This window comes from Peromyscus leucopus, chromosome 19 (assembly GCF_004664715.2).
Source record: "Peromyscus leucopus breed LL Stock chromosome 19, UCI_PerLeu_2.1, whole genome shotgun sequence".
Lineage (NCBI taxonomy): Eukaryota > Metazoa > Chordata > Mammalia > Rodentia > Cricetidae > Peromyscus > Peromyscus leucopus.
In genome coordinates this window covers 61,889,543-61,915,353 of record NC_051079.1, presented here as the reverse complement: position 1 = coordinate 61,915,353, position 25,811 = coordinate 61,889,543, and the positions used below count along the sequence as shown (strand labels likewise).

At 44.2% G+C, this 25,811-nt stretch overlaps 1 protein-coding gene across 1 annotated transcript in view; it reads right to left on the bottom strand.

Moving 5' to 3' along the window:
- The window catches only part of Cfap53 (cilia and flagella associated protein 53), a 58,268-nt gene extending 32,478 nt beyond the window's left edge, over nucleotides 1-25,790 (bottom strand). The window contains exons 1-6 of the mRNA XM_028864765.2: nucleotides 25,327-25,790; nucleotides 18,052-18,281; nucleotides 17,141-17,314; nucleotides 13,141-13,444; nucleotides 12,435-12,653; nucleotides 9,655-9,871 (exon numbers count right to left, since the gene is read on the bottom strand). Of these exons, the coding sequence (XP_028720598.1) occupies nucleotides 9,655-9,871; nucleotides 12,435-12,653; nucleotides 13,141-13,444; nucleotides 17,141-17,314; nucleotides 18,052-18,281; nucleotides 25,327-25,395 (1,213 nt within the window). The 5' untranslated portion in view covers nucleotides 25,396-25,790. The remainder of the gene's footprint in view (nucleotides 1-9,654; nucleotides 9,872-12,434; nucleotides 12,654-13,140; nucleotides 13,445-17,140; nucleotides 17,315-18,051; nucleotides 18,282-25,326) is intronic.
- Between the last annotated feature and the right edge of the window lie 21 nt (nucleotides 25,791-25,811).

Here is a 25,811-nt window from a genome sequence, read left to right as displayed (position 1 = left end):
GACAGAGAGTGCTCTGGGAAGAAGAAAGGTGGAGTCGCCAGTCAGACATTGAGGAAGCGGGATGTGTTAGAATTCTGCCCTTACTCCAGCTGCATGACTGCACATGTGCAGTTCAGGAGTTAAGCAAGGGGTCTTGTGTCTTGCATCATCATTGTGCACCGGTGATCGTGGACATGTGGCAAGGTCCCACAGTCTGTGCCTTAAATAGCCGAGATGCAGACCCCACCCTCTCTCTCTCTGCTCTGCTCTGCTCTGCTCTCTCCCCCCCCCACCACACCATCTTTCTCTCTCTTTCCTCCCCAGGCCTGGTCCTTTTGTCCCTCCTCCCCCTTCCTCCTAATAAAGCTCTCCACTACTAAGCAACCGGGTTCTGTCATGACCGTGAGCTTTCCTCCCATAACCAGCACCACTTATCATTCATTTCAGGATATGCAATATAGAGTAAGGTAACTGAGCCACATAAAACAATGTAGATTTTAAAATATGGGTTAATTTAAGTTATAAGGGCTAAGCTAAGGCCAAGCTTTCATAATAAATAAAAAAAAATCTCTGTGTCATTTTTTTGTGAACTGGCAGCCCAAAGAAAAATCTGTCTACTTATGGCATCCAACATCCAGCCATGTATATCCACATCAAGCCTGAGAAAGCTAAAGTTCAAAACATGGAGCCAAACATAGCTTCCTGGCACAGCTCCCTGGTAACTAAGGTCTCTTAGGTAGGTTCACTGTACAGACACTGCCTGCAGGCTGGAGCCAGCCTCCAACACAATGTACCAGTACCATGTGCTAAGCTGAGCCACACTGGTGGCTGACATAGTAATTTAAGATTTTTCTCACATGATCAGAGAACACTAAGCCATGTAGCAATACATAGATGCATAGAAATGGGTTAATTTAAATGTAAGAGCTAGTTAGTAACAAGCCTGACCTATTGGCTAAGCATTTACAATTAATATAAGCCACTGTGTGGTAATTTGGAAGCGGCCCCTAGGACAGGAAACCTTTGCCTACATCAGTGGGTTATTTTTTTTAAATACATGAAGTTAGAGGGGGATATTGATGGGGATCCTAGAGGAGTTAGGAGATGGACAGTGGGCGGATAGGATATTGTATATATGTATGAAAGTCTCAAAGAACTTTTCTAAAAAGCACATCTCATATGAATCATGCAAGGCTATACATGAATGCAACCTCCATATTAAAGAGGCAGAGGTAGGGGATTCCAAATTTAAAGTTAGCCTAAGCTACATACCAAGACTACTATTAAAAAAAAACAACAATTGTATATAGGAGGGCTACTGATTTTTTTGAGTTGATCTTGTATCCTACTATGTTGCTGAAGGTGTTTATAAGCTGTATCAGTTCCTTGGTTGAATTTTTGGGGTCACTCATGTATACTATCATGTCATCTGCAAATAGGGAAAGCTTGACTTCTTTCTTTCCAATTTGTATCCCCTTAATCTCCTTATGTTGTCTTATTACTCTGACTAGAATTTCAAGTACTATATTGAATAAGTATTGGGAGAGCAGACAGCCTTGCCTCGTTCCCAGTTTTAGTGGAATCACTTTGAGTTTCTCTCCATTTAATTTGATGTTGGCTGTTGGCTTGCTGTAAATTGCCTTTATTATGTTTAAGTATGTTCCCTGTATTCCTGATCGCTCCAAGGCCTTTATCATGAAGGGGTGTTGGATTTTGTCAAATGCCTTTTCTGCATCTAGTGAGATGATCATGTGGTTTTTTTCTCTGAGTTTGTTTATATGGTGTATTACATTGATGGACTTTCGTATGTTGAACCACTGCATCCTGGGATGAAGCCTACTTGATCATGGTGGATAATTGTTTTGATGTGTTCTTGGAGTCTGTTTGCCAGTATTTTATTGAGTATTTTTGCATCAATGTTCATGAGGGAGATCGGTCTGTAGTTCTCTTTCTTTGTTGCATCTTTGTTTGGTTTAGGAATCAGGGTAATTGTAGCCTCATAGAAGGAGTTTGGTAATGTTCCTTCTGACCTACTCTGGTGATAGGATGGCCAGACACCCTAATTGTCATGCTAGAAATCTCATCCAATGACTGAGGGAAGCAGATGCAAAGATCCATGGCCAGGCCCCAGGTAGAGCTCCAGGAGTCCAATTGGCGAGAAAAAGGAGGGCTTGTATGAGTGAGAATTGTTGAGACGAAGCTTGGAAAAAGCACAGGGACAAATAGCCAAACTAGTGGAAACACATGAACTATGAACCAATAGCTGAGGAGCCCCCAACTGGATCAGGCCCTCTGGATAAGTGAGACAGTTGATTAGCTTGAACTGTTTGGGAGGCACCCATGCAGTGGGACCGAGACCTGTCCTTAGTGCATGAGCTGGCTGTTTGGAACCTGGAGCTTATGCAGGGATACTCTGCTCAGCCTGGGAGGAGGGGACTGGATGCAGGGATACTCTACTCAGCCTGGGAGGAGGGGACTGGACCTGCCTGGACTGAATCTACCAAGTTGAGCTGAATCCCCAAGGGAGTCTTTGCCCTGGAGGAGATGGGAATGGGGGGTGGACTGAGGGGAACACGGGGGGGGGGGGGGAGGAGGACAGGGGAATCCAAGGCTGATATGTAAAATTAAATTAAATTATAAAATAAAATAAAAAATAAAAAAAAACAAAAGCTGGGCAATGGTGGCACAAACCTTTAATCCCAGCACTCTGGAGGCAGAGCCAGGTGGATCTCTGTGAGTTTGAGGCCAGCCTGGGCTACAGAGTGAGTTCTAGGAAAGACACAAAGCTACACAGAAAAACCCTGACTCAAAAAACCAAAAAAAAAAAAAAAAAAAAAAAAAAAATGAGGACTAATAAATAGTCTAGCTCAGTATTAGAGCTTGTTTTAGTTAACTTTAAATTGCTATGATAAGACACAATGAGGGCAACTTCGAGAAGGGTTTATTGGGGGGTTCACAGCTTCAGAGGGTGAGTCTGTGACCATAATGAGAGGGAGCATGGCAGGCAGGTAGGCAGGTGTGGCACTGGAGCAGCAGCTGACAGCTTACATCTGATCCACAAGAATCAGGTAGAGAGAGCTAACTGGGAAATGGTTTGAGCTTTTTAAACCTCAAACCTCACACACAGTGACGCACCTCCTTCCAACAAAGCCACACCTCCTAGGCTTTCCCAAACAGTTCCACCAACTGGGGAGAAAGTATTGAAATATATGAGCTTATGGGACAATTTTCATTCAAACCACCATGGAGCCCTTGCCTATCACACTTGAGACCTTCAGTATTATCTTCAGCACAAGAAGAGGAGGAGGAGGAGGAGAAGAGGAGGAAAAGGAGGAGGAAGAAAACGGGAGTTCACCAAGTAGCAAAAACAACTAGGCTCATTCTGATTCTTGAGAGAAAATTATACACGTGTGAAAATGCTGAAGAGAAGGTCTCAAAAGCTGTGAACAGTTATGATTTCCTGGGTGGTAGAATCATGTTTGGTTTTGTTTGTGTACTTATAACTCACCCTAGATGTTTAAGTTTTCCATGGTTCCTCAAAAATTTCAACATTTATCAATGATGAATACAAACATAGTTTCCACTTATAAATTTTCTTCTCATTTGCTGAGAAATTTAACTAATTTGAATTAATAATTTTTTTACTGCTATTATTGTTCCTAAAGTAAAGAATTAATTGGCAAAACCAAGATGAGCTATTCCTGTACAGACCACTTGTGTGGAAATCCAACAGTACTCTCCCAGTCTATATTGTACTTTTCTAGCAGAGGCAGAAACCTCAAGGTAGCAACAAACTTTACTCCATGACTAAATGAGGATGAGGAAACACATGGGGTAGTATAGTTTTCGGCTTCTTAAAATGGGGGTTTGTAATTCTACATGGAGTCACATAACTGAATGCAGAGCCATGAGAATGTTGGCAACATTAAAAGGTTCCTGAACCTGCAACAACCAAACTTGAATTCAAAATCAAACAGGTAACATGACTGATTTGTTTCTGGACATGCCTGCTAGTGTTGCAGTGACTTCCCCGGCCCCTTGATTCCAAGTGCACAGTGTGTGAGTTTTTTACTACACATAATGCCATACCACCCAGCGCCAATGAAGGCCGTTGGGATTGCTGTGGGTTAGATTTGGGTGACTGTGTGCTATGAATTGCAGTTTATGCGCCAAGTTTTCTGTTCCTAAAGAAACAAAATGGAGCCGGGCGGTGGTGGCGCACGCCTTTAATCCCAGCACTCGGGAGGCAGAGCCAGGAGGATCTCTGTGAGTTCGAGGCCAGCCTGGGCTACCAAGTGAGTTCCAGGAAAGGCGCAATGCTACACAGAGAAACCCTGTCTCGAAAAACCAAAAAAAAAAAAAAAAAAAAAAAAAAAAAAAAAGAAACAAAATGGTGTAATTATGGCAAATCATGGGGATTGGATGAGGTCCAAAGTGAATGTGTGTGTGCCATTGGCATAGGCCTAGACATGTCAAGGCACAAATGCCTCAGATCTATGGGGATGGAAGGCCTTCCCCTGGTCTGGCTGAGAGGAATGGCAAAGCCCTCCTGGGTTCCAAGTACAGGTGTTGAAGAAAGTTTGATCTTTAGCTGAAACCAGTGTGTGCAGAAATTACCAACCCCTGCTTCCTCCTTCCTGATGACTGCATCCCAGGACTGCTTGCCTACACAGACCCCCCCCCCCCATCAAGATTAGCTCACCTGCCTTCACCAAAGGCCTTATACATAAAAAAGCTGCTGAGTCCCCAGACTGCTTGCACATCTCCATCACGGCCCACGGCCCACCCGATCCCAGCCTTCCTGTATGTGTGCCTATCATTTCTTCATTCCCTGTCACTTAGGTTAATCACTAAGCCATGCAAATGGCACCCTAACAAGGATCCTGGCTCTGGGGGCTTGACATTTGGCCAGATGAGGGAAATCTCTTAGGAGAAATGCAGATGCATGCAAATAAAGTTTAGGGGAGCTCATTTTTATGCACTTGGAGCCAAACATGGGACAGCAGAGTCGAGAGACGGGCAATTATATCTTTAGATTTTGAAGGAGGTTTTGGGGAACCAAGGAAATAAAAATGTTATGGTTACATCAGTTCTTAGACTATGTTCAGGAGAAGTGCCCTTGGCTTCCAGAAAGGACAGGAAATTTGGCTATTTGAAAAAAACGAGGAGAAAAGTTAAAGGATGGATACACAGCTAAAGGACCTGAATACATTCTCGTTTTTACATTTGGTTGATGGAGTCTTATATGGGATTCCATAGACCCTGGCCGTTTCCTCACTAAGGACAGACTCTGTCAAATAGGGTCCCAGTTGTCTGGTTTTGTGGGCTTTGCCCCTTGGGTTACAAAGGACTGACTCCTTGTCCCCCAGAGATAGCCATACATAGTTACAAGGGGACCACAGCTGAGGCTCCAACAGCACCCCTGGAATCTGGAGAAACATGCAAATTTGATTCACATGTCATGCTGGCCCTGACCTGCCTGATGCTTCAGTCAGTGATGCTGAGAAACATGTCCATGAGGACAAAGACACCCAATCTGGGGCAAAAATTATACCTTGAGCCATGAGACATATAGGGAAATAAACTCACTCCTTTACCACAAACCTTGTTTAGCGAGAAAGATTTGGGGGAAGACACTAATGATTTTAACCGCTTTCCCATATTTGAGTGACTTGATCCACAGAATCCCAACTAAATGGTATGCTATTATGAGACTGCACCTTCACATTTTTTAAAAGAGATCAAACAAGCCTGTACAGCCTATGAACCTACAGCTCCATACATTCAAGGGCTTATTCAGAGGATCCCCGGCGACAATGACTACCTCCTTCTGATTGACTACCCATGGAAAAGTCTTGCCTCAACCCAGGGGATTGCCTGTTATTCAAAAATGGGTTTACAGAACCCTGTCAGGGCCAGGTGCCATGTGCTCCAGCCCACGGAGTTGCCATAACCCCCATATGCTCCTGAGGGTTATGGGACCTTAACAGGGAGCTGAAAACCAATTACACTATCCTTTTCAAGCTTACCAACAAATTAATATTGCTGCCTTAAGGGCACTGAGAGAACTGTCCTCCAAAGGGTCAAAAACCTGGCCACTAACAGTTTTGCCAGGGCCAGCAAAACGGTGCCCAGACTTTGTAACCGGGCTCTTACAGGCAGCCCTGAGGAGAGGTGCTGCAGGGGCCAGGAAGGCCTTACTGGTTTCCCAGTTCGTCCAGCCTTTGAGCAGAATGACTGGAACAACCCAGGCCAGAGGTCAAGGAGTTTGTTTTCATCCCTTCTCAGCCAGGTTCGAGAGACTAGGTGGGTGGAGCTGCTGCAGGGACTGGAGGTCGAGCTGCATTGGGAGCATTTAACAAATACCAAAGGAGCCTCCAAAACAGTGCAAGCTAATCAACTGTCTCACTTATCCAGAGGGCCTGGTCCAGTTCCATGGGGGCTCCTCAGCTATTGGTTCACAGTTCATGTGTTTCCACTAGTTTGGCTATTTGTCTCTGTGCTTTTTCCAATCATGGTCTCAATATCTCTTGCTCATATAATTTTCTCTCTCTCTCTCTCTCTCTGTCTCTCCGTCTCTCTGTCTGTCTCTCTCTCTCTCTGTCTCTATGTCTCTCTCTCTCCCTCTCTCTCTCCCTCTCTCTCTCCCTCTCTCTTCGTGGATTGGACTCCTGGAGCTCCACCTGGGGCTTGACCCCAGGCAGTGGGACCGGGACCTGTCCTTGGTGCATGAGCTGGCTTTTTGGAACCTAGGGCCTATGCTGAGACACTTTGCTCAGCCTTGGTGCAGGGAGGAGGGGACTGGACCTGCCTCAACTGAATCTACCAGGCTGGGCTGACTCCCCAGGGGAGACCTTGCCTTGGAGGAGGTGGGAATGGGGTGGGGGATGGGGGAGGAGGCTGGGGGTGGGAGGAGGGAGGACAGGGGAATCCGTGGCTGATATGTAAAACGACTAGAAAATCTCTTATATAAAATTAAAAAAGAAAGAAAGAAAGAAAGAAAGAAAGAAAGAAAGAAAGAAAGAAAGAAAGAAAGAAAGAAAGAAAGAAAGAAAGAAAGAAAGAAAAAGAAATACCAAAGGGAAAGATACAGGAAGCAGATAAAGTCCTGAGCAAATGTGCTGTTGACAGGAGCACAGCCAAGCTGGAGATGCCAGTGCCTCAGACCCATGAGAACAGCCAGGCCCTCCTCTGGTCCAAGTGCAGATGTTGAGAAATATTTGACCTCTAGCTAAGATCAGTGTGTGTATAAAGTAGCAGCTGCATCCTGAGACTGCTCCCCTACAGAGACCCTCTATCAGCTAACACACCTAATAAATGTGCTGAGGTTCCAAGATGCTCTCAGTGCGTCTCCACGACAGCGCTGGACCATCTCACCCCAGCTTTTCTGTACATAGAGTCTATCCCTTCTTCAGCCCCCATTGCCCCAGTTAGGTCAATCCCTAAACTGTGCAGGTCACAGAAATAAACAAAGATTTCAATTATTTTCTTATTAACATTCCTCAGTATTATCAGATCTTTGAATTGTATTATGTTAGGATGTTTGATTATTGATTAATGTACTATTATTGCTGTTTGAATTGCTGACTTGAGTTTCATTTTAAAAGATCAGTAAATGAGTTTTCACTTGGGATTAGGGCAGAACTTCCAACAATTTCTGAAACAGGCTTCAATGTAATTCTGCCAGTTTGAACTACATGTTTATGTGAAGTTGCATTCTCAGTGTTGATGATTATAAAATAAAAACACCAGTCAACTCTGAAAATATAAAAGATGCTGTCATGCATTATCAAATATTCCACCAAGATTAGGCCTCAAGATTTCATTCTTTATGTAAAATATGCAAGCATACCCACCTCATTAGTATGCAATTTTGCTTTTACCTTTAATAAATGGTAAAAATATACATATACCAAAGAATTGTTTTAAAATAAATTTACTTATGATATATTATCAGTTCATTGATCTGTGTACCTATTTTATACATTCATAGATATGGATTTGTTTAACAATTTCCTGAGTCAAAGGGTCATGAGTGGGAAACTGTAAGAAGTTATAATCTGGGGCTGGAGAGATGGCTCAGAGGTTAAGAGCACTGACTACTCTTCCAGAGGTCCTGAATTCAATTCCCAGCAACCACATGGTGGCTCACAACCACCTGTAATGAGATCTGGTGCCCTCTTCTGGTCTGCAGTCATACATGCTGTATACATAATAAATAAATTAATTTTTTAAAAAAGAAGTTATAATCTAGACACACAGAAGCTGTAAGACTGGTGGTCTCCAGGAGACCCTTTGAGACTCTCACTGAAGGCCTCTACATTCAGAGAGCAAGAGGGGCACTACGTTGGATTACACTAAAGAGATTTATTGGAAGAAATATTACCTTTAATAAAGGTAGGCAGATACCAGCATGGCAGGAACTCTGGGGAGGGCTCAGGCCCATGTAGTAGAGTAGAGGTCCCTTACAGGTTTTAGTAATCCACAGTACACACCTGCACTCAGACTGTCTCTGATTCCCAGGTGATGGGGGTGGGAGCATGGGGGAGTGAAGGGTGTGGGGGTGTCATCTTGCCCTTAGAAAGGAATACACGACCTTGAGAATATGGCATGAATAGGGCTGTGAGGCCCAGTTCGTTAATGGGTATCTATCATACAGTTGGGAGTGTGTTAGCCAGTGTGCAGACTCGACTAGAGGAAGGAGGAAGACACAGCTACAGAGAGGCATGACCTGAGAAGTCCCTGGTCTGGCTTCTAAGGCAGAGTTAATAGAATCTGTCACTTAGTAGTATGGGGCAACTCGGTCCAGGGAGATCCATGAGTCGAGGGTAACACAGCACATAGGTACTTCCAGAAATCTTAAACTAAAGTTAACCCTCATACGAATAATTGAAAGTTCTTTATGAAACACCTGGGAACTGATGTAGACTGACTGCTGATAGAAAAGGGGGAGAAGACCTCTCCAAATTTTGAGAATGGTCTCTGAATGGAGACCCTTCTGGTCTGTCAGTCATCTGAAATGTCAGAAAGTCATAGTTAAAGCCTTGGAAAGAAGAATACACTTTCAATGGGGGGACACAAAGAGCCTTGAGTGAATGAGCCATTTGAGTTGACTTCAACAAACACCTAGGATCTCTCAGGGTTCAGTACATTACAGGCTGCTAAAAATGACTTGCACAGTTACAGGGATAGAAACACCTTCAGAAAGAAAAGAGGGACAGGTGAAAGGGAGGAAGAAGAGGTGAGTTTCTGCCTTCCGCCATTTCCTGTCTTTTATAATCATCAAAGTAAATGGCACTCAGAGTACATACTGCCCTTCGACCTTGAGAACACCTCCCTTGGGACTGTGCAGTGTCTGCTAAGATGTGAAGCTTCTCATTCATTGATGTCTCCAGTTCTAATTAGATAAGGTTCGCAAAAGCAGGAGTCTTAGTACTTGTAACATTCATGACATTTCACAGATACATACTTCAATGTTTTGATGGTTAAGATAAGAGCATGGAAGAGGAGGGTACAAGAGGATGGTGGGGAAAGGGTGAAGGAGAGCACAATATAATGATATGTATGTATTAAAACGTCACAGTGAAACCCATCATTTTGAGTTGAATGCTAACTAAACAATTAACTTTTAAAAAGTAAAGGCAAAGAGAAGATGGAGATAATTCAGTTCCTTACGCTTTTCTTGAACTTGGAGTTTTCTTGTACACATGACTTCGTTCTGGAGTCGCTTCCTTGCCTCCTTTTCAAGGGCCAGCTCCTGATCCTTTTGAGCCTGCTTCTTGGCCTTTATGTCCTCTAGTATTCTGTCTAGTTCTTTCTCTTGGGCCTTCTCTTCCATTCGCCGCTGCTTTAGATAGTCATTGTATATCTTCTGTTCTCTTTCCATGTCTTCCTACATAGCATAGAATTTAATTCATGTTATTAGAACACATCAGTAAGAGCAAGTTTATTTTTTTGACTTACATGGAATATTAGGGTTGTTATTGCTGTGAAAAGACACCATGACCACAGCAACTCTTATTTAAAAACAAAAAACAAAAACATTTAATTGAGGTGATGTAGCTTACAGTTTTAAGGTTCAGTCCATTATCATCATGTAGGGAGCATGGCGGCATGCAGGCAGATGTGGTGCTGTAGCTGTAGCTAAGAGTCATACATATTGCAGGCAACAGGAAGTCGACTGAGACACTGGGTGATATCCTGAGCATAGGGTATCTCAAAGCCCACCCCCACAGTGACACACTTCCTCCAACAAGGCTATACCTCCTCCAACAAAGCCACACCTCCTAAGAGATTAGTGCCACTCCCTAAGAGGTTATGGGGGCCAATTACATTCAAACTACCACACATGGTAATTTATTTGGTATGTGAATGTGTAATGTGTATGGGTGGAAACACATGTACCATGGGTGTGTGTGTGTGTGTGTGTGTGTGTGTGTGTATGTATTAGCATGCCTGTGGTGGGAAGGGGCGGTATCAAAGGACAACTTTTAATAACAGGCTCTGTCTTTCTACCTAGGGAAAGAACTCAAATCAACAGGGTTGATAGTAGACTCCTTTGCCTGCTGAGCCATCTTGTCAACCCCTAAGGCAGCCTGAAAAGCAGTCTTCTAAAAGGTACCATCCTTATCTTGTGGTGCCACATACTTAAACATTCATTGGTACACTATTATGTCTGGAATTTACTTCAAAGGACTCAGAAGTGCTTGTAGGTATAGACAAGACAAGAATGGATTTTAGCTGAAGTTTTCTAAAGCTTGCTAAGGACACAAGGGGACTCAGACCATTCTTTGTATCTGTTTGAAGTATTTGACAGCACATTTTTGAATAAGCTGATTCAAATGCTTTCTCAAAGAGTTTCCTAAAGCACTTAACCAGCACACTTTCAATGGGAATACTGCTACCCTACAATGGGTTGACTGGAACATCAACAGGAATGACCTAAGTAACCCATAAAGAGACCTTTCACCTAGGAGACTAAGGAGAGGGCAAATAAGAACATAAAACACTGTTCAACATCATTAACCATGAGTGAAATGCAAATTAAAGTCATATGAGATATTAGTCAACATGTACCATAATAAAGCAAAAAGAGTGACAATATCAAAAGCTAAAGAGAATGTGGAGATACTGGAGTGCTCCTGCACTGCTGGGGTGACTAAAACTATCTTTTATAGTCTTCCTTCCCCTCCTCCCTCCCTCTTTTACCCTCTTCCTCCTGTCTTCCCTTCATTCCTTTCTGGTGCTGGAGACTGAGTTTAGGGCCTTGCACCATAAAGCACACAGAAAGTAACAACCCTATTCCCATGATGTCTTCATTTATCATGGTATCTCTTTCCTTGCTCTCCTACTCTGTCCCTGTTCCAGCTCAAACCTTCTGCTCCCCTATGTTCTCAACCCCCATCCCTTGCCCTCCATTGACCTCCCCTTCACTCCCTGTTTGCTCATGTAGATCTCATCTATTTCTCCTTCGCTGGGCAATCCATACATCCTTCCTATGGTCCTCCTTACTAGCTAGCCTCCCTGGAACTGTGGGGTTGCAGTCTGGTTGTCCTTTGCTTTACATCTAGTACCCACTTATGAGTGAGTACATACCATGTTTGTGCTTCTGAGTCTGGGTTACCTCACTCAGGGTGATATTTTCTAGACAGAGTGCTAGGGAAGTTCCCAGGAATGCATGAGGATAACTCCACCATAGACTACTGGCAATGGTTGAGAGGGTGCCTGAACTGGCCTACTCTGGTGATCAGATGGTTGAATACCCTAACTGTCATCATAGAGCCCTCATCCAGTGACTGATGGAAGCAGATGCAGAGATCCATGGCCAGGTGCCAGGCCGAGCTCCAGGAGTCCGATCGGGAGAGAAGAGGGATTCTATGAGCAAGGGACATTGAGATCATGATGGAAAAAAGTAGAGACAACTAGCCAAACCAGTGGAAACACATGAACTGTGGATCAATAGCTGAGGAGCCCCCATGGAACTGGACCAGGCCCTCTGGATAAGTGAGACCGTTGTTTAGCTTAAACTGTTTAGGGGACCCCCAGGCAGTGGGATTGGAACCTGTCTCTAGTGCATGAGCCAGCTTTTTGGAGCCCAGTGCCTATGGTGAGACACCGCGCAGCCTTGGTGCAGGGAGGAGGGGTTTGGACCTGCCTCAACTGAATGTGCCAGGCTCTGTTGACTCCCTATGGGAGACCTTGCCTTGGAGGAGGTGGGATGGGGGGTGGGTTGTGGGGAGGGAGGTTGGGGGGAGGGAGGAGGGAGGACAGGGGAATCTGTGGTTGGTATGTAAAATGAATAGAAAATCTCTTAGTAATAATAATAATAATAATAATAAATAAATTGAACTTGATTCACTAACTGAAAAAAGAAGAGAGAGAAATAGTAACAACCCATAAGACTGACAACAGCCAATCCTGACCAGCATTCAGTAGGCACTAAATAAACGCCTTACTCTCTTCTGCTTCTTCTTATCTGCCTCCTCTTGCAAGTCTTGCAGGGCCCTTCCCACAAGTTTCATGTTCAAGTCCTGCTCCTCTCTGTGCTCCTGCTGCAGAGACTCCAGCTTCTCCTGCACAGCCTTTTGCAAACTGTTCCTGGTTTCCCGTTTGGACTTCTGTTTCCGGAGCTTCTCTTGTTCCTTCTCTAGCTTAACCTGTGCGTTGTTCTTCTCCTGAAGAGCAATCAAGATGGACCGGCATAGTTAAGGAGGCAAGTAAGTCAATGCATTTGCCTAAGGGGTGAGCCTAAGGGATCTCTTGCATTAAGGGGGCTGTAGAAAGGGAGCTTGCTTTTTAACATAGCTGAGGCAGCAATAAAGCTTTGTTAGAATTGCTCAGTGTGTGACTGTAAACAATAGGTAGGTGTGTGTCCAAAAGTGACACACACAGAAAAGTAAACGTAAATGATCTTTGATCCCATTACTCATCACTCACCACCACGCTCCACATGCCAGCCTACAGTCTTCCGGGCCTTGTGCTTCTATGCACATCTGTACATCTAGACTTGAGTGTATTATTAAGAAGCCATGAGACTTCAAAGTGGAAATGTGCTTAGTGGACCAGCCCCAAACTCCAAGCCTGAAAATCTATATTAACCAGCCAGAAAGCGCTACCCTCATGGAGCGCATCACCCCATCACAGGCATTTGGAAGGGCTCACCAGGAGGCGGGCCTCCTCTTCCTTCATCCTCTGTTCAGCCTGCCTCTGCGCCTGGTTGCTAGTGACTTGAGCATCCAGCCCCAGGCGTGTGTTTTCCACCAGCGCTTTCTGTCTCCTCTCCTCGTAAGCTTCTCGCTTTTCCTTGGCTAGTCTGTCTTCCTCCCAGAGCCTCGCATACAGCTGCTCTTCCACCAGTTTTTGCCTCTTCAGCTCCTCGTTGAACGCCACCTGGGCCTTCCGTTCCTCGCCCACCTTCAGCTCGTGGACGCTGACCAGTTTACTGCGGAGCTCCTCATAACGTTCCCTGCAAGGGAGATTTAAAAGGGCAAAGCCCAGCATTCCGTGGGGGCAGCGCTGTGTGTAGACATCTGACTACACAGTAACGCACAGGAGCAAGGACAACCAAAACCAGCCAGATGCAGGCCATCTGGACAGAGGATGTGTGAGGAAGCCACAGGCAGGGGGCAGGTCCAAGCGGATAGACCCTGCTAAGATACGGTCCTGCCATCAGGCCAGATCGCCTTGAATCCTTGCTCTGCCATCTCCTGTGTGACTTTGGATCAAAAATTTAACTTATCTCTCCAGGTGTAGTGGTGCACACCTTTAGTTCCGGCACTTGGGAGGCAGAGGCAGGCAGATCTCTATGAGTTCAAGGCCCAGCCTTGTCTACATAGTGAGTTCTGGGACAGCCAGGGCTACACAGTGAGACCCTGCCTCAAAAATAAAACAAAACAAAAAGAATTAACTTATCCGGGCCAATTGCCTCATCTTTAAAACCCCTGCCCAGAAACCTGTTCTCTCTGGTTCCTAAGTCTGAATTTCTTCTTACCAGCTAGCTGTTCTTGCATCCTATGCCCATTACTCATTACAGCAGCGTACTTTTCCTATTATCCTCTGCTGCAGTGGTTTCAACCTTCCTAACGCTGCGACCTTTTAATACAGTTCCTCATGCTGTGGTGACCCCCCAACCATGAAATTATTTTTGTTGCTACTTCATAAATGTAATTCTATCACTATTATGAATCGTGTTGTAAATATACAATGTGCAGGATATGTGATACAAGTCCCCCATGAAAGGGTTGTTCTACCCCCAGAGGGGTCTAGACCTACAGGTTGAGAACCACTGCTCTAGCAGGAAGAATTAGTGTAGTGTGTATTGTTAATGGAAAGTCTATAGAACTGTGGTCAGTGATGAAGATTTCATGGTTCTCTGGACCACATCTTGATCTAATTTTGCTGCTTTCTCACCTTGCTTTGCAAGTGCTGTGAAAATGAACTCTTGTATTCCCTTTGTATTCTGCAAGTTAAGTGGGGACTTCCTCTTAGACCCTCTGGTCCCGAATGCAACTTAACAAGAGACGTCCCTTTGCTTATTCATGTTCAGTGACTTGAGAACCTAACTGATATTCATTCTCCTTAAGCCAATCACCGTAGTATTCTATCAAAGAGGTTGAATATTTATTGAAGCCAGGGGTGGTGGCAGTCCTAGGACTTGGGAGGCTGAGGTAGAAATATCTTCAATTCAAGGCCAGCCTGGGCTACAATGTGAGTATTGAGATAGCCTAGATTACAAAGTTAGACCTCATCTCAAAAATGAATGTATTCCGGCTAGAGAGATGCCTCAGCAGTTAAAGCCCTGGTTGCTCCTGCAGAGGACCCTAGTTTGGTTCCAGCACCCACATGGCAGCTCACAGCTGTCTGTAACTCCAGTTCCAAGGCCTTCTTGGGCACTAGGCACCAGGTGCACTTACACCCATGCAGACAAAAAGCTCATAAGTATAAAATAATAAGTGCATTTATTAATGAATTTTTGAAAAGACTAATGGCTATGTTTTAAACACTTCCAGGAAAAATTTGACCTTTTCAAATCCCTTCTGCAGATTAAAATCTTAAAATTAAAAGACATATGAAACTGATAATCCTATCATGTGATAATCACTACATTGAAGGACTTGCATTTAAAAAAGGGAGCAAAATGAAGAAACCAACTTGAGAAATATGATGGGAATTTTTAAAGATTTGGTTTTTTTGTGTTTTCTAAATTATGTCTATATGTGTCTGTCTATATGTGGGTATGTGCACATGAGTACAGGTGCCAATGGAGTCCAGAAGAGGGCAGCAGATCCCCTGGAGCTGGACTGTCAGATGATTGTGAACTGCCAGATCTGTGTGTTACAAACAGAACATGCAAAAGCAGTGCACAGCTCTTAGCCCCATGACAGCAATGTCCTTAATGTCCACCTCTTAGTAGAAGAGGCAGTGAAAATATAGCCACAGAATAATAAATTAGTTATAAATATGTTCTTACTCTAAAAACTAGGAAGAAACAGCAATCATGGAGACTTTTCCAAATATCTTTGCTTTATGCCTGGGGATATATAAAGGCATAAAGATATGAATACAATCTGCTGAGTCTGTCCAATGTCCCTTTTATTTGATTTCAGGGCTGACCACTTGGCACTGTAACACTAACCAAGGAGCTCACCCCTGGAAGACTAATTCTCCCACTCTCAACATTCTTTAGTTGCCTATAATTATTTGCCTAAATGAGGTACATTGTGAGAGGTCCCCCTTCCACAGCTCTGCTAGCTTTCTTATACAGCCCAGGCCACCACTTGCCTAGGGATGATGCCACACACAGTGGGCTGGGACCTCTCACATCAATCAAGACAATTCCTCACCGACATGGCCACAGGCCAACTTGATCTGGCAATCCCTCGACTGAGGCTTCTCTCAGCAAGCTCTAGGCTGTGTTGATAGCTGAAGCTACCTAGGACAGGGATGGACATACACACACACACACACACACACACACACACACACACACACACACTTCTTTTAAAGGTAAGGAATGTGTCTTAGTTTATGCTGTTAAAGGCATCTGCCACACTCTGATGATGTAACACACAATAGGTCATTTCAAAGGAGTGGTACTTCCTTCAAAACGTCTCATGAAATCAGAACAGATTCAGGACATCTTAAGGTAGAAAGGCAAAATGAGAAGGGACACTAGAGACAATCATGGGATCAAACTGAGTACAGAGAAGACCAGGGATCTGAAAGCGAAGGGTCTCTGTAGTCTGTGTCAGGAAGTGGATCACAAGTCTAGGTGATCAGAATTGATCACGGTACCAGGCAATAATCGGACACTAGTAAACGGCGACCCACCATGTATTTGGCAGAGGTGAAAATGACCCTCACTTGGCACTTCCAATCTTGGGAGGCAAGCCCAGAGCCCTAGAGCAGGGTTTAAGACAAACTGAGCACTTGTGTTTTAAGTGATCTATGAATTTAATCTGTGAATTTTAAGTGATTACCAAGATTTAAAGTATGATTACTGTGCACACCCTTCTAAGGCTACGATTTACTGTGAGCTAGCTTTCCTAAATCATTTTTAATATACCAGTTAGAATGCAAGACTGCCCTTTAAGACAGTGGTCACTCTTAAAAGAGATTCCACAGCCTAAAGAAGTCAAGCCCTGCCCCCCACAGCCACCGCCTGCCAGAGGACTAGAAGGCAGTCTATGCTCTGACAGCTCTTAATTTATCCTGGCTCTTCCGTGCCCTTTGTCATGAAGGTTATGTTGAACTAAATCACTGGTGTGAAGCGTCCACCAGCCTCCAGAAAGTTACAAAATCTGGCATCTCCTTTGTTCCTGAGGTTGATCCCAGGGCTTTCTCTGAGAAGGCTCCTCTGTGCCCAACCCCCACCCATCCCAGGTGCTCCAATGGGAGGGGGCTCTCCCCCCCTCCCCTCCCCCTCTCCTTCCTCTCACCCCTCCCCTTTAAGGCCCCCGTTGTTCATTGCCACATACTCTACCATTTTCTGTCTAATGTTCTCCCTCCCACCTCAGGGATCCATCATGGTCTTGAGGAAGGGAACCGAGTGTCTGCTTCCTTCCCTTGACGAAGCACTTCTGCCCGTCTCCCTTCCATAGTCTGTCTAACAGTCCCGTGTCCCGTGTCCACACTCCACTTGTGCACTCTTCCCCTTTATTACCTGAACTGCTGCTCCAACTTTTCAGCCACAAAATCCTGCCTCTCTTTCTCCTTCTTCTCTCGTAAAAACTTGGTTCTCTCTCTCATTTTGTCTTTTTTCTCTTCAATGGTTTCTCCTTTCGATTGCATTTCAGTAAAATACTCATTTTCTTCTGATGCTAAAAGTTCACGTAGCCTGAAACAAACAAACAAAAAGCAACTAAGTAATTTATTCATTAAAATTATCATTCCAACTAACTTTTGTTCTTCTGAATTAGTGTCTGTTTCTTCAGAAATAAAAGATGACTATTAAGTTGAGGAAATAACTCAGCAAAGCGCCTGCCTTGCAAGCATGAGTTTTGTCTTCAGAACCCCACTTCTTTTTCGGTTGAAAGAATAGTCTGATGACCTGAGTTTGACCCTGGGACCCACACAGTGGAAGGAGAGAACCAACTCCCAAAAGTTGTCTCCTGAACTCCACGGGCACAATGACACTCCCTCCCTCCAATAAATAATGTTTAAAAAAAAGTCACTGTGGGTCTCCATAAAATAAGACCTTAATCTGTGCCATATTTTATTTGATAATATACAGGTAAAATATGAATGCTTATCTTCAAAAGTAGCAGAGTGGACAGATTTTAATTAAAGAATCAAACCATACAACAGTATACTCTTTTTCCATAAAAATGTTGTTAACATAAGCAAAAATAATCACAAACAACAGTTACTGGTTTTACTATGAAAAACTTAGCAGGACCTTTATTTCACTTGATTGTTTCATGCACAATATTAAACATGGGTGAGCTGAGGACATAACGAAATGTTAGAGAACTTGCCTAGCCTAGGAGAGGCCCTGGGTTTGAGCCCCAGTACTCAAAGGAATCAAACGTGTGAACACTTGGGCGCCTGGGCTACCGGGTTCACGAGCCTTACCTGTTGCGTCTCTCTTCGGTGTTGAGGATGAAGCCTTGCATGGCATCCTTGGTCCTCGCTCGCACCAGGCTGTCGAAGTACTTGCGGTCATTGTGCTCCAGCCAGTCACTTCGCAGGCGATCCTGCTCGTTGGACTTAATGGACGCCAAAGTAGTGTGATACTTGTGGTAGCTGCGCTGGATTCGTTTCAGATGTTGCTCAGCCCTATGGGCCTTGGGATGCTTGGCCCGCTGAAGACAAACAACAGCTGTCATTGACAAGAAGCAAAATTCAAGAGCCTGACTGTGGATAGAAAAAAACTTGTGTGTCACAACTTCTTACAAGTGTGTTACAACTTGTTGCTGTTACAACCAAAAAAGCAGCTTAAGCATCTAAAGGCTAACTTGTTTTGTTCCCTGAGTTTGATATCCTTCAAATTAGCCTCAAGCACAGAGAGTCTTTGACTTGTGATGAGGTGCATTCTGATAAAACCTATTGTAAACAGGAGATACTAAAATGCATTTAACACACATAAACTACCAAGCGTCACAAATACTGCAGAGTATCTGTTACTCGGCCTCACGATCTCTCCTGAGCCTGGTGTAGGCTCCACCTTAACGGCATGCCCAAGGCCTTGAGAGTCACCTTACTATATATTGCTAGTCCACGAAAAGATCCAAATTCACATTTTAAAGTGCAACCTACTGAATGCCTATCATTTTTGCACCATCATTCAAGAAACGTAAGTCAAATCATGAGTTATAGAGCATCTATTTTTCTTAAAAAGTCCTTTGATTAAAATTAGAAAAAAGTATTAAAGTTAAATTTTGAACAGCTTTTTGCACACTTTTCTGCATATTCCCACCAGGTCAATACATCCCTCAACCCTCACCAGAAGCCTCTATTTGCAGTAGATGGTGATTAACATGGACACCCAGAACTGGTCAAAGTGCATAGAATAAGAGACTACAAAATGCTCAGCCCCAAGGGAAACATATATACTGCACTCCAGTACCCCCTCCCACTTCCAAGGCTCGGGGATCATTGCAGAAGAGAGAGCAGAAAGAGAGTGAGAGCCAGGGGCAGTGGATGACAAGAAAACATCCTCTGGACACAGGAGGGGAGCTGCACATATGAACTCACAGTGACCGCAACAGCACAAAAACTGGGTAAGCCCAAGCCAGACTGAATCCCAACATGGAAAGGGAAGCTGGGCACACAATCCCATCACTAGCTGTGGAGCAAATGGCAACAACTGTTAGCTGCTGAGAGGGAGAGGGGAGGCAGGGAGGGAGGGAGAGAGGGGGGGAGAAGAGAGAGAGAGAGAGAGAGAGGAAGAGGAAGAGGAAGAGAAAGAGAAGAAGAGAGAGAGGAAGAGAGAGGGAGAGCACTTTCACTAAGAGTGTATCCCCTGGTTAAGCTGACCACACTCAGTGGAAGATCACACATCCAAGAATATTGGGGCAGCATAAATCGGTCTTGAAGGGTTAAAAAAGAAAGAGCATACAAGGTGGGTGAGTATGGAAGAAGGAGGTGGACATGGGAGGAGTTGGGGTAAATACAAGCAAAACAGGCATGGAACTGGAAGCTCTCAAAGAACTAATATAGACAGATAGATGATAGATAGATAGATAGATAGATAGATAGATAGATAGATAGATAGATAGATATAGTAGATACATAGTAGATAGATACATAGATAGATAGGAGATAGATAGATAGATAGATAGATAGATAGATAGATAGATGATAGATAGATAGATGATAGTAGATAGATAGATAGATAGATAGATAGATAGATAGATAGATAGATAGATAGATAGATAGGAGATAGATAGATAGATAGATGATAGTAGATAGATAGATAGATAGATAGATAGATAGATAGATAAAAATTTAACAGACTAGGTTCTAGAAATTATTTAGTCAACCAGAGATGTAAATGTTATGCTCAAAGTACTTCAAATAGGCTAGACCTGGATAACAAGAATTAGGGGCTTTCTCAAGCCTGCCCCTGTGACCTACTGTCCGCACACTGTAATCAGTTATTAGCATCAGAACACTTTCAATGAAAAAAAAAAAGAGGGCTACTATTTAACTATACATGTACTAAATTGTGAAAGACCAAAAAGGAAGAAATGAAGAAAGGAAAGAAGACTGGAGGAGGGGGCTGCTATTAGAAATTTACTCTGATTTGGTTGGTTTTTAAAAGTTTGAATGCAAGACCTATGTGACAGACATTTTGGGGATAGTTTCAGTTTCTTTTGAAGGGGTTAAACTCTCCCATTTTCACAGCTGAATTTAGGTTCCAGTTCTCTGAGAAGGACAAACAGGTGTCTTTTCCGACAAAGGGTCACTTATCTACAAGACCCTTACATTCAGGGTCGAGGGAGAGGACAAACCCAGAGGGTCTAAGTCAGCCTCACAGTGAAAGACCCCCACTCCATTATGAGGACATGGGGCGTTGGGCCAATGAAATGCCCCCCCCCCGTCCCAATAACTTAGCCTAAGAAACACCATTCTGAAAGGCAAGAACCAGAAAAACAGGGGTTCACAGCTGTGGCCGGCCACCCGGCCTTGAGAGAGATAACTGTGGTTGGCCACCGGCCTTGGGAGAAAAACCGTTGAGTCAAAACAGGATATTTATGGCCGGCCACCCGGCCTTGAGAGAGATAACTGTAGTCGGCCACCGGCCTTGAGGAATAAGCAGCTGGGCTGGGAAAACACCCACTGTACCCTAGGCAAGGCCAAGTCAGCCACACACATCAAATTTCCGAGAATTAAAAATATGTCCCCAAGTTCACCCTGGCCTTCTTTAAAACAACCAATAGGAACCCTGTAACTATGCTTCTCACTTCTGTAACCACGCCTCTGCCCCTGGGATCCTATAAAAAGTCCCCCTTGCCCTAGGAAGGCGCGCAAGTCCTCCGAGAGACTTTGCCCCAGGTACCTGTGTATCTGAATAAACCCTCTTGCTGTTTGCATCTGATCTGTGGTTTCGGCGTGTTCCTTGGGTTTGGGGTCTCTCCTGAAGGAAGATCTCCCCTGGGGGTCTTTCAACAGTGTCTCAAGGACAAACCCAGCAGCCCCTTCTGGGCCACTTCAGAGCTTATGCAGATGTGTCCAAAAATGATAAGACTAAACCACAGCCAATTAGAAATATACTAATGTAACTGCTGCCTGCTTAACCAAGCAGTTATTATGTAGTTGACCCTGAAACGTCCTTTAGCTGTACTTAAAAGGAGCCTACCAGTCCCTCTCGGGGTCACCGCCATTTTGTCCAGGTGAACAACTGTAGATGTAACCAACCGTCTTATTAAAATAAAAAACACAGAACCAATATAAAAGAGAAAGCCGAGAGGTCAGAGCTCAGAGCTAAAATCTTACCTCCTGCAGTGCTCCTAGCTTCCCCGAAAGAGAGCTACTTCCTGTGTGTCTGTCTTTAAATAGTCTTTCTGTTCTGCCTTCTCGTTGGTTGTAAACCCAAACACATGACTGCCTCGTCACTGCCTGTAAGTACCGCCCTCCAGGTCTTAAAGGCGTATGTCTCCAATGCTGGCTGTATCCCTGAACACACAGAGATCTACCTAGCTCTTCTACCAAGTGCTGGGATTAAAAGCGTGCGCTACCACCGCCACGCTCTTGCTATGGCTCTAATAGCTCTGACCCCCGGGCAACTTTATTTCTTAACATACAATGAAAATCACATTTCAGTACAAATAAAATACCACCATAAACAACTGCACATGCGTGCTGGTATAATAAACGCTCTTTGTTCTTGCATCCTACTTGGGCCTGGGGTCTTCCTTCAGCGTTTCCTGGGATGCTACACTTTAAATGTATTCTCTTGGCACAACGGTCACTCAAACATTGAACATGCCCACACACTTTGAATATGTATCCACACACTAAATGAAATCTCCTTGACTACATCTTTATCATTTCTGTATCACTAGCATTGAGCCTACTCTTCCCACATTTAGTCTCTCAATATAAGTGAGTGAACAAGTGTTTCTGGGTGGTCTTGATTCAGTCTCTGTACCTTTTGGTGCCACCAAGAAATCAGTAATTTTGAACATCATGTTTTCAGCAGCAGTTTTATGCAGTAATCCTTGGGTGAGTGGTGGCATGTGGGTGCTCATTCATAGAAATAAACCCAGAAGGCACAGGCGGACTCATTATTCTGCTGAATTACATTTAGAACATTGGTGCCAGGATTATCAGATACTGGGTTGGGGATTTGTAGTAGAGCATTGAAAGGAAATAAACAAACACAGCATCCAAAGATAAACTGATGAAAAGTATCAGGGACAAGGACAGAATCTCTAGTTAGTGGAAAAATACAGAACCCCAATAAGACAGGAAACTAGATCATCTTACAGTCAGGTTGCCTAGCAACAGGACACTCACTGAGTCAGAGCCCTTGACCCTCTCACCCTGTAAACATCCTATACAAACATCCTGTTAGCTTGCCCCACCTTATGCAGATGACAGCTTCTTGCTCCCCCCCCCACCCTGTGGAGCTATATAAACCTTTGTGGAAGAGAAATAAAGTGCACCTTGATCAGAATCCAGACTTGGTGTCTTTCCTTTGTATCTCCTGTCCCTACATTCCCTCCTTAGGGTGGTCGAGAACCCGTTGAAGCCCTGCAGGCGGGGCAGAAATGTTTCGGGTTTGGGGCACACAAAAAGGTACCTAGACACAGCTGATAGGATGAACTGGGAAGCAGACCCAAGAGAAGAGTAGGAAGTGTCTCATGAGAAGCAAATCCACATCAAAACTCTTTGGAGTCTAGAGTAATTTAATTAAACTACTATTCTCTAACAATCCTGGTATTTTATGAGTACAGATTCTGTGACAATGAAGTAGCTCAGGGTCACTTGGGCAGGAGACACAGCAAGAACTTAGGCTTCTGGTAGACAAGGGTGGGCTGAGAACAATTCACAGGCCAGCTAGATGCAATTATTGATAGCTGTCAGGACAGGAATCAAGACCTGAAGTACACTTTGACTAAAGGGGGAACATGGGTAAGAGTTGATGAGAAATAGCGTGGGTGGTAGCTAGACCTGGAAGCCTTGGAAGGCTTGGGGCATTGAGACATGGTATCATGTAGCTCTGGCTGGCTCCAGGTTTCTCTTTAACTGATCATCTGCCTCTCCCTCCCAAATGTTGTAGTTACAGGCGTGTATCACCACACCTAGCTGAGTTCCCAGTCTCTGGATGAAGGAAGGACCTTGAATTGTCTAAAAAACGGAAAAAGGTGATACCAATCAAGGAACAGGCTTGTCAATGACCAAAATCCACACTGTTCAATAGAAATATACTACAGATACATAACTGAAGTTTTTCTTGTAACTGAATTAGTTAAGTGAAAATAGGAAATTGATTGTGATAATATATTTTATTTATCCAATATATCCAGAATATTATCTTTTCAAAATGTGACTCAACACATTTCCAGAAGTGAAGTCATATGTGGTTAGCAACTATAATAATGGACACTAATGCTCTGACCACACTAAAGAAAGAGCAAAGATTTGTGAAGATCAAGGAAGGACTTGGCTACTATAACATCTCAGGTTCCTATTTTAAAGAACAGTGACTTCATCTAGATTTGAATCTGGCCTACACACTAGGTGGCTACTCACCTCACTATTCTTTTTTTTTAATTGCTTTTTCCTAGAGAATTTCTGAGAGTCTATGCTTCATCAATTGTTACCTCTCATCCTTTCATATCTGCATTTCTTTTCTTCTCTCTCTCTCTCTCTGTTTTTTTTTTTTGTTTTGTTTTGTTTTTTGGTTTTTTTTTTTTGGTTTTTTTTGTTTGTTTGTTTGTTTTGTTTTGTTTTTTGAGACAGGATTTCTCTGTGTAGCTTTAGAGCCTATCCTGGAACTTGCTCAGTATATCAGGCTGGCCTCGAACTCACAGAGATCCGCCTGGCTCTGCCTCCCAAGTGCTGGGATTAAAGGCGTGCGCAGCCGCCGCCGCCGCCGCCGCCACCACCACCACTTGGCATCATGTCTGCATTTCTTATCACACACTTATACACCAGAGAAAAAGAAACAACTCTGCCTTCTTTTGCCTCCTATTTCTTTTTCTGTAAGCACACAGTATTCAGTGGCCTGGTTCAGCTTTAGCAGTCTGGGTTTTTTTTTTTTTTTTTTTTTTTTTTTTTTTTTTTTTTTTTTTTTTTTTTTTTTTTTCTGATCCTTATTGGTTATGAACATAAATATGTTCTCCAACAAAGGGCCTGGACCCTGAGCACTACATTGAGATACATGACCCAAAAGTGTTCTGATTCTGTCCCTCATGGAGTTATCTTGAGCCCTTAAAGCCCACAGCAGTTTCCAGACTACTTTCTTCCAGGGCCAGATTCTATAGTCCTTGGACCTAGAGAAGAGGGAGGTCTGTAAGTGGAAATATGGTATGTGCCCTATGTACCATATTACAGCTGTATTCTTGACTAGCCCAAATCTTTCTTCCACAAGTTGCCACCATAGAGACCATAACCGTCTACCTACTTTTAATGGCTTATTTAGGAGGAAGCTTTTCCACCATGTGAATGGGGCTTTTAATGAAGGGGAAACTCCCAGGGTCACTGGATTTACCCCTGATTATTCTTTAGTGCTATACACCCTGTAGTGGTTCCAGCCATAACTCTAATTACACAGTGCACGTTTTTCTGGTCTGTAGAAACCAGTTTGCAGGAATAAAGAAGCCCATAGGAGTGCGTGTATTCTGAGCAAAATTAAATTCCATTCTTATGGGCTACCATTATCAGCCCATCCTAGGAGGCAACTACCTGGCTTGCTTTCAGTCTGTAGGGGCACTTTTGTCCCTACCACACCAGCTATTTACTCATTTAGGGGGGCACAGGGAACATTCCATTATCACACACAGCATTCAAAGCCCAAGTCCTTTTCTATAGACTATTTCCATAGGGTCACAAGAGCAATCCAAGGTTGTGCCATTGAACCATAGCCAGTATAGATCTGCCTCCTGGCCCAGTGCCCTTCCATAATGCTCTAACACCCAAGCTCATAGCAAGGGGTCAGATCTTTCCTTTTGGAGGAGACTGAAGGCAAAACAAAAACACAAAGATCCCAAGTGGTGATTGTAGCTAGAGGTTGGAGTAGAAAAGGATGGGGTGGGTGTGGGCAGAATGATAGACAGGTGAGCAACAACCTTTTCTTCCTCAAACCCCGCTGCATCAGGGACCTGCTTCCCAGGTGAAGGACAGGCTCCACCAGATGCAAAAAGTCGTAAGCTTCCCGTACAAACAGCCTGTACTTACTATGATCACCGCCTTGGGAGTGGGGCCTTTAAATTCCCTGGGGACAGTGCCAAACCGTTGGCTGTACATTTTCAAGTCTCCTTGGGATGGCTGCGACCAGGAACCGGGAACCGCAACGCCCAGCGGAGTCTAATTCCTAGACGCAGATGCCCGTTGCCATGGTGAGCCACCCCTCCTACGAGCCGCTAGTGAAGGTGGGCGGGTCAAGCGGAAGTTGTCCCTCCCTGGTCACTGGCCCGTAACAGCACTCTGCTGTTATCACCCCGCCCATCCATTGCCCGGCCCCTGGCAGGAACACCTCCTTCTCGTCCTCCAGGGCTTGCCAGATGCCCCACCACTGGATGGGGGAGTGGTGGTAGTGGAGTAATGGAACCAGACGGGGCACACCTCTAACTGAAGGGTCAAAACAATCCAGTTCGCTGTCACCTGTAATTGACCTAAAAGCACGTGAAAGGTTAGTGGGCCATGAGTGACAAGGTTAAATT